Source organism: Mytilus trossulus, chromosome 14, assembly GCF_036588685.1.
Source record: "Mytilus trossulus isolate FHL-02 chromosome 14, PNRI_Mtr1.1.1.hap1, whole genome shotgun sequence".
NCBI classification, from domain to species: domain Eukaryota; kingdom Metazoa; phylum Mollusca; class Bivalvia; order Mytilida; family Mytilidae; genus Mytilus; species Mytilus trossulus.
In genome coordinates this window covers 66,198,013-66,216,113 of record NC_086386.1, presented here as the reverse complement: position 1 = coordinate 66,216,113, position 18,101 = coordinate 66,198,013, and the positions used below count along the sequence as shown (strand labels likewise).

The 18,101-nt window shown below is 31.5% G+C and overlaps 1 protein-coding gene across 9 annotated transcripts in view; it reads right to left on the bottom strand.

The window, feature by feature from the left end:
* Positions 1 to 18,101, bottom strand: part of LOC134697421 (coiled-coil domain-containing protein 169-like) — a 57,474-nt gene that overhangs the window by 3,245 nt on the left and 36,128 nt on the right. For 7 of the 9 annotated variants that reach the window (XM_063559688.1, XM_063559693.1, XM_063559689.1 and 4 more), the window contains 2 exons: positions 16,790 to 16,947; positions 10,660 to 10,695 (listed from right to left, as the gene is read on the bottom strand). In XM_063559688.1, coding sequence (XP_063415758.1) covers positions 10,660 to 10,695; positions 16,790 to 16,947 — 194 coding nt within the window. The remainder of the gene's footprint in view (positions 1 to 10,659; positions 10,696 to 16,789; positions 16,948 to 18,101) is intronic. The other 2 variants (XM_063559690.1, XM_063559692.1) reach the window with 1 other exon arrangement.

Sequence of the window (18,101 nt, the reverse complement as noted above, 5' to 3'; positions counted from 1 at the left end):
AAGACAACAAAACTCTGAAAAGCCAAAATTGCCCAAAAAGAACCTTTACTATAGAGTATAGTTCAGACACATTGCACTATTTGTTTTTTTTTAAAAATCTATTATGTTTCCAGGATAAACGCAAAATATTAAAAGCCGCTGCCGTAAATCTTCACTTTGAAAATTCAAAACACCACTATATATCTGTAAAAGAACAACAGGTCTCAGTAAAAAATAAATAAATGCAGTGTTTTAAGTTCATTTAGACACCAGATTAAAAACGCTCAATTCTCCAGTTTTGTTGGATTGATACACACCTTCAAAAATTTGAAGGCTGAAATTTCATTGGCTGATGTAATATATACAAGGACAGAAAATAAAATGACGTGTTGTCAGATCTCTGTATCCAAAGCTTAAACAGATGATCTGTACATTATATATTAATAAAAAATGTGGTAGACACCGACTCTACTTTAAGGGAAGGAGCACGTGTATTCCTTGTTCGAAATTAATAATAAAAAAAAAACACAAAAAAACATGTTTTTTTTTTTTTTTAAGTTTCATCATTGTTTTATTTTTTCCTCATTTTAAATGGAAACAAACTATTTCGCTTCCCTTCTGAAATAGATAAAATCTCTTTCAAGAAATTTAGAATCAAACATTTACAAAACAACTTGCCCCCCCCCCCCCCCCCCCTTCGTCATAGCATGTTCGCCTTGAGTGAGAGAGGTCGTGGGTTCGAACCCCGGCCGGGTGAAAACCAAAGACTTTAAAATTCATATTTACATCAATCGGAATTGGACCTTCAATGTATGTTAGATAAACTTCACCAATGGTGTAAGCGATGGCGAGTATTGATTAACACTGAAAAGTCGAAATGTATTCATTTTAGGAAAGGGAAATCGAAACAAACTGAGTTTAATTTCACCGTGGGCAGGAACCAGTTGGAATTAGTTAACGAGTACAAATACTTAGGTATAACATTTAGCTACAACGGCAGTTTTTTGTCAAATGTGGATCTTCTTGCGAAAAGTGGCGGACGAGCACTTGGGAATATAATTGCTAAAATCCATAATATTAAGGACTTTGGATATAAATCATATGAAAAATTATTCAACTCATGTATTGTTCCTATACTTGATTACTCGTCTGGTGTATGGGGATACCGAAAATATCAGTCAATAGACAATATTCAGAACAGGGCTATTCGTTACTATTTAGGAGTACACAGATTTGCACCTATCCTTGCTATACACGGAGATATCGGCTGGATCCCGAGTCAGTATCGGCGTTGGATCAATATGGTGAGATACTGGAATAGACTCATTCGATTTGACAACAACCGCATCACCAAATTAGCATTCAATATTGACTATGATCGTTGTAAAAGTAACTGGTGTAGTGAAGTAAAGGATATACTAGACCAGCTTGAACTAGGACATTTTTACGAACTGAAATCAGAGGTCGATTTATCTTTGGTTGAAACTAACATTTTTCGTCTGTATTCAGATATCTGGAGGAATTCCGTCCAAGACGTTTCAAAATTACGAACATATAGGAACTTTAAAACAGTCTTTGAAACTGAAAATTATGTGAATTTGAACTTGAGTAAAATTGAGCGGTCACACTTAGCGCAATTTAGAAGTGGAATTTTACCATTAAGAGTGGAAACTGGTTAGATACTCAAACGAAAGTGTAGAAGAAAGACTATGTATATTTTGTAAAAATCAAGAAACTGAAACTGAGTTCCATTTTATGTTTGATTGTCCATTGTATATTGAATGTCGAGTTAACTTTTTTGGTAAACTTTTAATTGAGGAAAATTTCACAGATTTGAATCATGCTGACAAATTGAACTTTTTAATGTCTTTCCACATAAGAAAATTAGCAAAATATATAGTTCGTGCATTTCATATCAGACGTCAGTTGTTATATAACACTTAATTTTTTTACATATTTAAAGCTTAAATTTTTGTTTACAAATATTTTTATGTCTATATATTTTTGAAATTTACTTACGTCAACGAACGATTAGAACGTGATATAATTGTTTAACTTTATTTGAGGTGACTTATAGGTCCATTGGGCCGGGTGTATTACTATTTATCATATATTATATGTTTATAATCTGTACATAATTTACACATGTCACTATAATAAATAATTTACTTACTTACTTACTTACTTACATGCTGCTTCCCAGCTAATTATATAAGCACGCGGGATTAAGGAGTAAGAGCAAAAGCTGGTCGGCTCGGAATCAGAAAAATGTGTCCGGGTAAAGAGATATAATGTCTTGCTTCGGAATGCTACCTTTTGAACTAGCATGTTAAAAAATCCGTCTAGTACAAAACAGGGTTATTATTCATATCACATTAACATGTTCTTGTACGAATATGCATATATCAATTTGCCGCTGGACCTCAGGAATCCACTCATAATCATCTACAGTTGAAACTGTGAAATATATGCACAAAAAACATGATAAAAAGCTGCACGTAAATGTAATGCACCGAGTTCAGCTTCATTCCATATCTCCTTTAAGGGCATACGATATAGTTTTGATACTGTATTTACAAGTTCGTGAAAATTTGCATATAGGCTATTTTCTACCTGATTAAATCAAATATGTAATAAAAAATATACCTTCATGTGCTATTTTTTGAGTAAAATGAGGTCGAAATTTTGTATATTTGCTCAAAATTCAGATTTGTGGCCGTAATTTCTTTTTCGAAAGAAAGACATAACATTTTTGTTATAAAAGATAAACGCATATTGTTTTTTGTTAAATAATCGGTAATTTCTGTATTTTATAAATATCCAAACAAAATATGCATTTTTTTATTCCGAAATAACTCATATTTATCAAATATTCATGAATTGAGAAAAAAACGTCATTTTTTACTGCATGTTTATCAGAATTAAAAAATATCCTCTATTTACTGTTTTATCAAATTTGGGTCACATAATCTCCCTGCAAAATGAAACAAAATGCCGTTTTTAAAAATAGGGGTCCATGAACTCGTTTTCAAATTAAATCAATGATAAAAATCAGTTGAAAAATGCATCTTTTCCCGAGATTTTCACAGTTTGACGTCGCGAAAATAACAAATTACGTTAGCAACGTCATTATCTTCCCTGTAACTGTATCGTATGCCCTTAATCCATTTCGGGTGAAAGTGATGGGCGCTCGGTGGTAGAGTGGGTACATTGTCATTTCGGGGCCTTTTATAGCTGAATATGCGGTATGGGCTTCGATCATTGTTGAAGGCCGTACGGTGACCTATAATTGTTAATTTCTGTGTCATTTTGACCTCTTGTGGAGAATTGTCTCTTTAGCAGTGATACCACATCTTCTTTTTTATAAGTAGTCGAACTGCTGTATCACTAGCATGTCAACACTTAGGTGTGCGATTTCAAATTCCGCACGTGGCAGGTAAGCTCGATTCCAATCTTAATTGACCAGAATTGTCTGTTTTCCAAACGAAGGTCAGGGGGTCTCTCCGGGCACTTCGGCTTTCTCCACCAATATAAACTCACCGCCACGAAATAGCATGAAAGTGTTGAAAGTGGCGCTAAATAAGTCAATCAATAATCCATACCGGTATACTTATGGCCTCAAAATCTATATATTTGGTCTCACAAAGTCAATGTATGACATCAGTATACAGAGATAAAAATAATAACTATTTATAGTATATACAAAACAAGAGAGAGAGATTTCAAAATTACTAAGCCAGCTGGAGGACAAACGCACGTGTTTATATTTTTTTTTTTTATAAACGAACAAGCTGAAGTTGACATTTTACAGAAATCTTATACATCCTTCCTGTTTTCAAGTTTTCGTACATGGCTTAAAGCCTTATCGGATAAATGTTTTTTTGTCATATTAAAATTTCCCGTTTTAGTAACAATAATTCCCAAATAGTTATATTGTTTTATCATCTTAATGTTAGTATCATTGTAAGAAAATCGGAGATTATTTGGCTTCCGTCCAAAAAAAAAACCCACAAAGACTTTAATTTTGTCAACTTTCCTTTCAAGTTCCAAGCCTTACAATAATCATGGAAAGCATTCAGTTGAGTCTGCGGGTCCTGTGCTGTTTCAGCCAACAACACCGTGTCATCTGCAAACAATATAACAAAACACTTAAGATATATTTCTAATTCTCTTTCCAGATCTTCTGGTATAGTTCTGTTAGTCCTGTAATATTTTTAGTCACTAAGAAATTAATTTAGTCAATCAAAAGTAAATAAAATAGGAAAGGTGATAAGTTTTCTCCTTGTCGAGCACCATTGTCACAAGCAAGCAAAGTATTCCGAATTATAATTACTATCGTGTATCATCGGTACAGCGGATATAGCTTTATAGGTACTTCGAAGCGTGAAAAACTATATACCGTACATTCATTTAACTATGCACTGTACAGAAGGATTCATTTGGTCAGCTCTACACAACGCTTCTTGTCGGAATAAAATATCGAAAAATAACTTATGTACAAAATATTTCAATGCCAATTATTGAAACAACTATACTTATTACGCACAAACAGTGGCCTTATATCAGAAAAAGAGTTGCAACGAATATCGAATCATATCGGATGAGACGAGCGCCAACTTCTTTGACAAGTATTTGCACATGTTTTTAGTAAGGGTTCTTGTTTTGGGCAAATAGTGAGACTTCTCTAATCACCACCCTACGACCAAATCATTTCTTTAAACAACAAATATGTTTAGATTGAAGTACACATTGATATAATGTAAACAAAACAAAGATTTTCGTACCGTGTCAGACGAAAAATCGATCACGACCCCTTGGTTAGTACCTATATCCGCTGTACCGATGATACGCGGAGATGCCAGCGAGTGGGCAAGTGTTGAAACAAAGAGTGATGACAAAATAATAAGGTAGACACAGTAATGACAAAGTTAATCCTTTTTATTCAATTTTTTTAAGGAGACGAAAAAGAGGAACAAATGCAAAAGACGGGCGTCACCCCATTCATCTCGGTTGGAAAATAAAAATATTAAATACCCTAAATTGGAAAAAGTGTGGCAAAGTGTGATTTTCAGTGGTTTTTTCCCCTTTTAACTCAATAACTGTATCGTCTACGTAAAATCCGTTGCCATTACCACAATGGGGAAAATCCGATGTAATCGGACGAAAAATTAAATCTAAAACACTTCATCAGGAATCAACCCCTTGTATCTCAGAAATCGTTGACGCTACTCCAAATCTGTTGACATACTAGTACTCATGTTTCAGAATTTTATTAGCAATTAAAAAAATCTCCATTAAAATAAGTTGAAAATAAACAATCTGTATATGCCAATATGTGCTCATTGTTGAAGACCGTATGGTGACCTATAGTTATGAATTTCTGTGTCATTTGGTCTGTTGTGGAGAGTTGTCTCATTAGCAAAGATACCACTTTTTTCTTTTTTTATAATTACCCACATAGCCATTTCGCATTTCGCGGGCACTATGTCGACTAAGCTTGCAATCTTCGAAATTGGGTATTTTCTCACATAATTGGCGTTTTCCGTGGAAAAAAGATTGGTTCAAAGACAAATTAAAAGTAAAAAACACTACAGGTAAACGTCATATCACAAATATTTCCGACTTGGTATGGTTTTAGAGGAGTTGCGGCTCAATGAAATCATTCTCTTCCTTAAAGGCTTTAGTGGCATAGATTATATGATATTCTAGATTTAATATCATTGTACATATTCAATACTCCATTATACATCTTGCCATTTACAGATTAATATTATTCAATAACATTTTATTAAACAAACCATCTCGCCATATTATGCATCAGTAGATAATTTTATAGCTATTGTTATGAAATATTTTTGAAACAGACTGTGATTTCAATGGTGTCTTTTGCAATGAATAGAAATAAGCAAATGTGGTATTAGAGCCACTGAGACAACTCTCCATCCAAGTCATAATTTGTAAGAGGAAACAATTATATACCTGTACCAAGTCAGGAATATGACAGTTGTTATCCATTCGTTTGATGTGTTTGGACTTTTGATTTTGGACTTTCCTTTTTGAATTTTCCTCGGAGTTCAGTATTTTTGTGTTTTTACTTTTTATATGTCATAGTACGACCTTCAACACGGAGCCTATGCTTAAACCGAATAGCAAGCTATAAAAGGCTCTTACATTTGTTATCATTTTCTCCACAGCCCGGAATTTCTTTAACTAGCTGTGTATTAACTGATCTTAATCTTCAATTTTGTTAAATTGCTTTGTCTCATTTTCCCTATAAATTGCACTTTCGCTAGCGATAGATACATATTTGAGCCGGGTTACTAGTTTACAGAAGCAGATCGGAATCAGTTATGACGTAGACAGTAATCATTCTAATCGTAATCATGTGCATTGACCATAACGACGATGAAAGCACATCATATAATGACGTTTCGACATCATATAATGAAGTAAACCTAACCACATAATATAAGATTACAAGCACATAATATAATGACACAACCACATCATATAAAGATGTTTGCACGTAATATAAAGAAAACTGCACATCATATAAGGATATGTACACACCATATAAGGATCCTTGCACATCATATAAGGATCTTTGCACATAATATAAGTACATTTGCACATCATATAATAATGTTTGCACATCATATAAGAATGTTTGCACATCATATAAGTATATTTGCACATCATATAAGTATACTTGCACATCATATAAGTATATATGCACATCATATAAGTATGTTTGCACATAATATAATGATGTTTGCACATCATATAAGGATATTTGCACATCATATAAAGATATTTGCACATCATATAAAGGTGTTTGCACATCATATAATGACAAGTGCACATCATATAAAGGTAAAAGCACAGCATATAAAGGTTAATGCACATCATATAAAGGTAAATGCACATCATATAATGAAAATGGTCATAACAAGACAGTGTTGGCGTTCCATATAAATGCCCAAGATATTTTGATTGCTGGGGAATTGAACAATATAATGTATGTGATAGCTAAAATTTACTGAGAAGGGGACATTTGAAAGGGTCTTGATGAATACATATATTTTTTCCAGTAAAAGGAAATTATAACCTTTTCTTTGGTATAAGATATGTCATGTCTTTTAACAGTATTTTTCGACCGTGCAAGGGCTTTATAGCCAGTCAAGCTTGTTAAAAATTTCCATCATCAATTAGTTTTTACTGGGAACAGAAAAAAAATATAATATGACAGTATACATGTAGGATCAAAACAACTTCTTCAAAATTAATAAATAAAAATTAAAAAGAATAAAGGTGCACATGAAAACACATGACATCAATTATAATCAAACTTGTGTGTAATATATACTTTGATTAAATTATACTTATACTACTTGTTAGCAGAACCTGTTTTTGTTGTATCTGGTAAGGAAAGTATCTACCTAGTTATATGAGAGAAACTGTTCAAAAATAAACCCGTTTTTGATAGCAACAAAAACACAAACAACTTCAATGATATCATAGTTAAATCACATGACATGATTATTTAGAATTTTTACTGGCACTTCCTTTTTATTGATAATTTTTTCAAGTTTAGTTTTTAGTTTATTTGAAATGCAAGTGCAATTATGTGTGTTTCAGTGTTCTCTTTTCCTTATTATGTCCCTTATTTGCTAAAATGTTTACATTCAAGCAATATGAATCTAATATCATATATATCATACTCAAATCAATGTCCAGCCTCTAACTATGTCCTGTGACGTCATGATAATCAAGGCCATAACAATAGAATATATAGGACAAAGTTCTGAGGAAAGGATAGAGATTTGAAGCTGGACACAGATTTAATGATTATATGTATAATCGTGGCCACAAGTTAATTTTAATCTGTTTAGTATTAAATTTATATTAAGATCTATTTTGTTATATCTTGTGATCAATTTTATTTGGCAATCGCCAATGGCAGTCAACAGGGTTAAAGGACATCAGTTGTGCGACCTGTTAGTCAAATGCGTTTTGTTTAAATATACTTTTTCACCTTTTTGGTCTTTTCGAAAATGTTGTTAGTGCTGTTTTTAGACCCTTCTACAACGAAATTTGTTTTACATGCACACGTATAAAAATTGCGGTTTTTATCCAACGCAATCATAGGTTTGAACGTAGTTTTCAATTTAGACTCGTTTATACAAATTTACAGATCTAACATTGTTAGGTTGATGTTTAGACGAGTTATATATAAATATTCTACCACTGCATCGAGTGTAATAATTATCCACTCCAGACAGTTTTATTTTCAAATTTAAAAGGCGAGGCTTGCCAGAGCGTTTTAAATATTTAAAATTTAACTGTCGAGAGTGGATAACTATCGTATAACACGAGATTTGGTGGTGTAATCTGTTTCTTTAATAATTTTCTAACATTATGCTTTCTATGTGACGTCATCAGGCATGGTCGCCTTTTTTCATGCCGTCACAATAGGAATTTCAGAGGAGAGCAAGAAAATTCGTCGTCATAATCGGATTCTAACCAATGAAGTACTGAGATCAAACGAACCACACGTTGGTTACATTTTTATCATACAATGGGTGCAGAAAGGGACAACTTGACGAATAATTAGAGAAATATATATATATACATATATTTTCCAGTATATGAAAAAAATATATATTCATTTTTATTTTTTTTAATCATCAAAATCTTTTAAATATGATCGTAAAAAAATCAAGAAAATATAAAACTAGGGACTCTTAAAAGCTCTAGGTCTATGGGCATCTTCAACAATGTACTTTCTATTTCAATGTAGACTAAAATAAAATTCATGACTAAACCTTATTTTGTTGTTGATTTTCATGGTATTGCTGATCAATATATCTTTTGTAGTTTTTCGCCAAAACACAATTGTATTTGCAAATGCAAAAACGTATTATGAAAAAATATCCATTAAGGACAATAACTCCTATAGGATAACTACTGATTATTTTATCTATGCTGATCTTTTTGCAGGTCTGGTCCTGCAGATCATTTTTGCTTTTAAAAGTCTTCTGTCTTATCTATCTAAATTTTTCGAGATAATAGGTTATAAACAGCTGCGCCATGAGCGCATGATACGCCCGACGTCTTGTGTGGAAGTTTTATGCAATAATCATAAATAGTTTCTGAGAAAGTTTTAAGCAATAACCATATATTGTTTTTGAGACACGGCAGGACATGTGAAACCCCCAACCCTGTTTTTTTTTTACATAAAACTAAATATTACTAAAATAAAATTTTGAATCAAAACCAAAAAGTATACAGATCTTTAGATTAATATAACAAAGAAATGTGTAAAGTTTTAAGCAATAATCATAAATTATTTTTGAGATACGGTGCGACATGTAAAAAAACCCTCCCCTGTTTAACAAAATACTCAATAACTCCAAAATAAAGTTTTAAATCATCACCAAAAAGTATACAGGTCTTTAGATTAATATAACAAAGAAGTGTGTAAAGTTTTAAGCAATAATCATAAATTGTTTTTGAGATACGGCACAACATGTAAAAAAAACCTCCCCCTTTTTTACAAAATACTCAATAACTCAAAAATGAAATTTTGAATCATCACCAAAAATTATACAGATCTTTAGATTAATATAACTAAGACATGTGTAAAGTTTTAAGCAATAATCATAAATCGTTTTTGAGATATGGTGCGACATGTAAAAAAAAACTCTCCCTTTTTTACAAAATACTCAATAACAAAATTTTGAATCATCACCAAAAAGTATACAGATATTAAGATTAATATAACTAAGAAGTGTTTAAAGTTTTAAGCCATAATCAAGAATCGTTTTTGAGATACGGTGCGACATGTGAAAAAAACACACCCCTGTTTTAGTTACAAAGTACCGTAACTCAATAAGTTTTAATCTTATTTTCACCAAAAAGTATACAGATCATTTGACCATCATAAGAAACAACTATGTTAAGTTTCATGAAATTTGGATGAGTCGTTCTCAAGTTACGGTGCGACATGTTTACGCCGGACAGACGGACAAACAGACGGACGGACGGACAGACGGACGGACACCGGGCATTTGTATACCATAATACGTCCCGTCAAAATTTTGACGGGCGTATAAAAATGAAGAAAAAAAAAAAATGTAAAGAGCAATAACTTCAATAATAAGTCATCTGACGATTTTGAGCATGCTGAACTTTTTGAAGATCTTGCCTTATTGATCTTTTTTGCTATTTAAATCTTTTATCATATATCTATCTATTAAAAGTTTTATTATAAAGATGTTATTTATAATGGCAATAACTCCTAAAAGTTGTAGGACAATTTTGAGGTAAGAAGACAGTAAGCAGATCTCAACATATTATAAACACTTTTCTACTGTCAAGATTTTTTATGGTTCTTTATTATACAATATACTTTTAGTTGATTTTTTTATTTCATTTTATTTAAATAATTTAAGTCTATTTACAGTTTAAAACACCTTTTAACATAACGGTATACATTTAATGCTGCAACAGATATAACAGATATTTTGAAAGTTTTTGAGGAAGCAAAATACAATATTGTGTTCATATCTGCATGAAGTAAAATACTGTGTTTGATGAGGTGTTGATCAAATGATATAGTTACACAAGCACATGTGTATTCAGTGTGAATGCTTGTAGCAAAAAGCTGAGTATATTTACCTTAAGCTACCATGACTTCCACTTTTTCTGCTGTTCCTAAATATGTGAGGTTATACTATTTTAAGTACCACCTTATAAATTAGAGACTACTGTTATTAGCTCAATAAACTTTTTATTTAACAGTAGACTTTAGCAGGTGTCCCTAGAAACGGCCCACAAACTTAATTTAATATTGCAAATATCCTATTTTTTTGAAACCCAAAAGAAGTGCTTTTTAAGTGATTTAGTCATTAAGAATTATCTAGAATAAGCAAATGAGGGGAAATATTAAAAGCTCTGAAATAAAATTAAAAGTACCAATATTTAAGTAAAAACAAATATACGTCTTCACTGTGTTTGGTGTATGTTTGTTTATTATAAATATCCTAGAGGTTAAGTTGGATGTTTGAGATCTCACAAAACATGTTGACCACCTCCCCAAACCCCCTAGATTTAATGAGCCCATCTCTAGTTAGGAGCCACTGGCCTTTGCTAGTCCTGTATATATTTGTTAAGTTTGGTTCATTTATGTATTGGGTAGTTTAGTGTGACATCCATTTTTAACTAGTACACTTTTTTGTTTAGAGGCCAGCTGAAGCCTGACTCAGGGTGCAAAATCTTCTTGCTTATCGAAGACCCATTGGTGGCCTTGGGCTGTTTTTTAGCTCTTGGCTTAGGGTTATTGTCTCTTTGACATATTCCCGATTTCCATTCTCAATTTTACAATTATTCTTTTTATATAAATCAAATATTGTTTTTTTATTTAATTTTTTTCATGTTGCCTATATTGTATGGGTATTGCCTTATATTGAAAGTAATACCATGACCTATTATTTTTACATCCACATCCATAAGATTGAGGATACAAAAAAGACAATATTATGGATATAAGGAAGATAAGATTGTGGATATTAGGAAGATGAGAGTATGGATACAAGGAAGATAAGAATGCATATATAGAGACGATAATGTTGTGGATATCAGAAAGATAATTGTGCATACAAGGAAGATAAGATTGAGAATACAAGGAAGACGATATTATGTATCAGAAAGACAAGATTGTGGATATCAGAAAGACAAGATTGTGGATATCAGGAAGATAATTGTGAATATAAGGAAGATTAGATTGTGGATATTAGGAAGACGAGATTATGAATATAAGGAAGAATAGATTGTGGATATTAGAAAAACAAGGTGTTGAATATCAGGAAGATAATTGGTGATATAATGAAGATAAAATTGTGGATATAAGGAGGATGGAATAATAACTGGATAAAACGATTGAAAATACACATATTTCATCTTAAATGTGTAGCAAATATAACAGTAAACCAAGTCATGATGGCCTCCTGTAAAATTTCCGAAGATATAACGTCAATTTATCTATTTCAGTAGTTCTTGTAAGTAACAATCCATAGAACATCCTGAATGCCTATAACACCAGATTTTGAAATAGAAGACATACCAAAGAACCTGGAGACCTCTTAAGAAAGGGGGGGGGGGGGTTGAACAGCAAATGCTGAAAAAAGTAAATAGACTGCCGTAGTTGGACATTTTTTTTCAAATTATTTCTCTATCAAATCATATGTGCAATATTGTTGGATTAGCACATTGTATTTAAAAGCATTTTAAAATTTGCTTTTAAGAAGATTTTTTTAATTTTTTTCATACCCATGTTTGATCTGACAGATTTTTCCATATTAGAATTTACACGACCCTTATATGCTGTGTCAGGAAACAGCTGAACCTTGAGTTTGCTTGAACTCGTAGAATTTAAAACAAGCAACTACTGTGTATTTATTCAGAATTTATTTCGAAGTTTTTATTAAGGCCAATAAGGCGATTGAGTGAGTATCGTATTATAAACACTCGCATTTTGATATCTTATACTCAATACTGTATGCACAATTCGTGGGGTCACAATAATAAATCTTTGCATTATTGTTTATTCTAAAACAAGAGTACACATGCTAAAATATCTCACCTTCTTTACTAACCATTGGTATCATGTTGATAGTCCTAAATATAAAGCTTTACTACAACTATCACATCAATACAACATGATCCAAGAAAATGAGGTAAAGGTCAGATAAACTACACTGGAGATACATGTACACCAACTAAACCAAGTAAAGTTAACATTGATCAATGAACCATGAAAACGAGACCAAGGTCAAATGAATGCTGCTAGACATACATAAACACCTTACAATTATCACATGTTTAAAATTCAGTTAACCTTTTGCCTATAGTATCAAAGAAACAAACTTAAATATGAAAACTTAAGATTGACAATCATTCGTTACACCAAAATAAGTATACCTATTGCATACAATCTTAAAAGAAAAGACCGAAACACAAATACTTTACTATAATAATAAACCATGAAAATGAGGTCAATGACACATGACACCTAATATATTAGACCTAATGCATTCAGTATTAGAACAAGAGTACACATGCTGAAATGTCTCGCCTTCTTTACAAACCATTGATGAAATGTTGATAGTCCTAAATATAAAGGTTTTTTTAGAACTGTCACATAAACTTAACATTAATCAAGAAAACTTAATATTGACCAATGAACCATGAAAATGAGGTCAAGGTAAGATAAACCATGCCAGGCGGCATTTAAAGCTAACAATTCTTCCATACAACAAATATAGTTGACCTATTGCTTATAGTTTAAGAAAATGCATGCAATAATGTCCATATTTACAGTTATTTAATTATCTTGGGTTGGCCTTATTCTTGAAACCCACAGGAGCTGAATTCTTGAAAAAAGTCAACCAAAGCTTTATTATTATAAAATCACTTGTTTTTTTCTATTGTATTTCATCTCTTTTAGGCTTAAATGCATTGCCTCCCTGGTATTTACTTGAATTAGTTGCATGGTTTATAAAAAAATGAGTACTATATTGTATCATTATATCACACATAATCTTTTGTAAACTACAAAAACTAATTTAATATTGGCAATTATCTGTCCTTAAGAAAACGAAAACTCTTTTCTTTCATTTACACCCATAGTTCACTTGTATGCCTCTTGTGAGGTGGATCACAAGATTTAAATAGAACTGATGAAAACTACTTAAATTAAAGTTTTTTTATCAACAAATAAATACATGTATGATGTAGAAACAAAAGATGTCAATCCTATGTCAAGCTAAACATGATTGATGTTCAAAACAAAATATTTTTGTTGTTTGGAAATGCCTGGTAAAAAGAAATCCAAATACAGTGGCTGCATTTGAGAAAATCTTAAAGCAACATATACATTAACATTAATTATAGGGAACCATCAATGACAGGAGGAACAATGACTTATGCATCATAATGTTGTGCATGCACATGTGATGTCCATTCACCAGAACAACTACAACCTACCTTCGTTTTAAGGTTAGTATTGGTCCTTTGTTTAAGTATCGACCTTTTGAACCATATGGTCCCCTTTAAAATATATTAGATGGCCCTCTTTAAAATCATGTACTTACTATCATAAGTAACTATGTAAGTTTGTATGGAAAGATTTTAATTAATATGGAAGTGAGATACTGTTTAGCTTTGAATGATCAGGACATTTGGATATTAAACTTTATTTGGCATATTGTTAAACAGTTCTTATCATACTGAACATTTAAACTTAGATTCAACTCGATGTCACCACAACTACCGGTATTGTAATCTTCTCAAACGAATCTAATGAACCAGCATACAAACACAGACCAGAAAACATAATGCCCTCTTCTCTTGTAGACAGGGCACTGAAATCAAGTTAAAATCAGAAAACATAATGCCCTCTTCTATAGTAGACAAGGCACTGAAATCAGGTAAAAATTGACTGACTGATAGTAATGCAACTTTATAGAAAATATTATCTCAATCTGTTCTTATCTAATGTAAGAAGACACTTAACATTGAAAGTTGATTATTAATTGACCTAGAGGACCAGGCTACAAAAAGTTCCTCAAAGATATATATAGGAATTGTAATACAAATTTATAAAAAATATCGTTGGTCACTCACAAATAGCTGATATCAAACTAAATTATGCAGAAAACGTAACAATTGTTGGCGACAAAGATGCTGGAAAAGCAATGCCTATGTCTTACTTTCCTCAAGTTTTGTTACACGCAAGACAAAAAAGTAAATCAATTAAATACTATAAAATATGAAAAATTAAGCTCTAAATACTGTCTTTTGGCCATTAAAAAGCTTCAAGTTTGTCCACATTTTATAAAAATCAATCAAGGTTTGACAAAGATTTTTATGTTTTAAAAATTACATCACAGACTGAAGGTAAATGTTGATGCTGCTGACTCCTGAATTGAGGATCGCCTCGTCCCACTTAAGTGACAAATATTGCAGGCTGGACAAAAAAGTAATATACTTGTTAACCTATCATAGACTTATGAGAATGGACCAATCTACACAACACATCCCTAAAACCAGATATACATGGGTTAATATGAAAAACATCCTCAGCCACACTGGTAGTCATTTCAGAATGCTTCTGCATTTATATGATGTTAGGTTCTTCAGATGAGTTGTTATTGATAAGGAAATTAAACCTTCCAAAAAAAAGGTTTTCCCCAAGACTAATTTGTGTTTACCAGGCTATTTTTTTAAATTTTGTTTTAAAGTTCCCATTGAATGAAATCCAAGGAAAACAATAGCTATTGTTTTCATTCAATAGGACAGTTCCTGTGACAAAAAAAAATAATAGCTAGGTAAACACAAACTGATTGTTTAATTTCCTTTGCAATAGTCTGGAACTAATATTTTTTTATTGCATTATTAACTTTCACCTATGATAAAAAGCTATATAACACATTAGCTGAACTGTCACAAGAACAACATACCTTGAATTATTTGTACCAGATGATTTAGTTTGATATGAAGGCCTTTAAATTGTAAAATAAAAATACAGTATGAAATATACCAGTTCTTGTTAAGGTAAAGAGTTCACCATGACATAGGACATGGCTATGAGAAGAGTCATCATTTGGTCTTGAAAAGGAGCAAAAAAATAAAGCAAAAATTCAAACCTTTCAAAACCAGACCTAGGTGATCTTGTGATCATAACGATACCTTAAATGCAATTGAAAAATATGTGAACAGTTGTGGGAGAAAGGACTTTAATACTTCATGTATCAAGAAAACCTTAATCAACGAATCGTGAAAATGAGGTCAAGGTAAGATAATACCGATAGGAAGGAGTGCAGTTAGGGTTAACCTATATAGTTGACCTGATACTAATAAAAACTGCAGGAGTAATTGCTGTCAAAAAGAAACTTAATATCAATTTTAAAACACTGAAAAAAAGCCAATTAAAAAATCCCAAGAAAGACAAATATACCACACAATAATTCTATCATCTGAATACTAGTATATATTATGACCACTTACTCTTATCTAATGAAAAAGTGACATACTTAGTAAACCTTTATCAGTAAACTTTAAAATCTGATCAAATTGGTTAAAGTAAGGTGTCCTTTTTCAGACAGGATGATTCTATAGACCATTGTAGGTAACCAGAGACACAGATCTTTATATGTATCTGAGTTAACCCATTACTTATAGTAAATGAAAAACTGACTTCAGTGCAAAATATGAATACCAGTATATTATATACCAAATAAAGTTAACCTAATGTATGACTCATAGTAAAGAATAAATTGATTAAGTGTTAAACCTCTCCAATGACAGGTCACTGTCAAATGCTAAGAACTTGATCACAAGACGACGTCACCATCTATATATATATACAGAATATATTTAACCTTCTGAAATATTTAAAAGCTTTATACAGAAGCCTACTTATTCCTTACAATTCCACTTGATTTTCGTATCTGTGACTTGTTACAACAGAGAAAACAAACATCAAATCATAAGGTTGTGTGTAAAGTTTAAAAGAATGTATGGATGTTTACTTCCATTGAACACTGGGCATAAAACTAACAACAGTCAAACAAATCAATTGAAATTTACCAACCCAATAAAAGCTAAATAGAATTAGATGTCTAAAATCTTCCTTAAAAAAAATCATAAAAACAAATGCTTTATTTAAAATAGCAAACTAGTGAACAAAAAAAGATTAAAAATAAATCCTTTCAATTAGTACTGAAGTTATAATCCTATGTGTACTTACCGACTCAAGTCTCTTGGAGTCCTAGAACCTGATATAGTGTCCAACTGTTCTCGGCTCCCCATTGCTCTTTGCCGAGATGACATTTCACCATGTTGATGTTTTGTGGTATTTATCTCTAGGTTGTAAGTTTTTCGTTCATCATTTGCTTTATGATATGCCTATCAAAATATAAATCATAACATGAAAGTTAAAATTTGTAAATTTTAGAGTTTTAGGCTATAACTTTTCTGAATTTCCTAAATAAGGCTCATCTTCATTCAAGAGGTCACTAGTTGAACAGCCTTGTCTAGAGGCATGCACTAAATAATACTTCAGAAAAATAGGTAACATTAATTAATTAGTCCTTTCTGTTTTTAGTAATAAATAGTAACCTTTGGAATCCTGATTTAGAAAAAGTCTGAGAAAATCTTTTGTCCAGTTTGCAATTGTTGCTGATGCAGTATATGTTCACAGTAAAAAAAATATAGATGTCAAGTAAAATAGGGGAAAACTGAATGAATGTCAAACTTTTCTACAGATGCTATTTCTTGATTATAAAGATGCTTCTGTACAACTTTCATATCACAAAGGTTTATAAAAGATATTGATGATTAAAAACTTACCCTTGCAGTCTTTAAAGTGATATGAAAGGAGTTTCTTGAAATTTCAATGTTTTTGATAACATTGAACCAATGCATGCATGTATACTAAACTAAGTATTGCATGCACGTTATTATATATTTATTACATATCTATAACATATCATTGACAAATAACATTTTAATCTGTGTTTGTTGATCACAAGCTAATCAACTTTCCAGGTTGTTGTTGGAGTTTACCAGATAATGGCATTGATAAACAATAAAAGCAAAGCACATTGAAAATTTGACTGATAATTTAATTTAAAGAGCAATGACATTTGTTTTATATATTCCATGCGTTCCCATTTGTTTAATTTAATTATTCCTTAACAAGACAATAACAATCAAAACCAAGGAGTAAACAAAGACTCACAAAACCAAAGGACAATTGTTAAATGATTTAGCTTCAAGATATTGTTTGTTTAAATTCTTTCATCGCAATTATCCTATGGCACTTGCACTGTGGGCGAGCTGAAGCTAACACAATTGGTCTTGTAGTTAAAAATTGAGTCACTGCATGTGGAAAAATATCAGCAAATGAATTTCTGGGAAGTCAACAATTCAATTTCGGAATTTTTATGAAGATTTTGATAATGTATTTAGATTTTGATAATGTATTTAAGGATTTTCTATTAAAAAACAGTTCATTATCTTTTCTTATAGCGTTATTTTTTTTTCAAATTTAAAGTTTC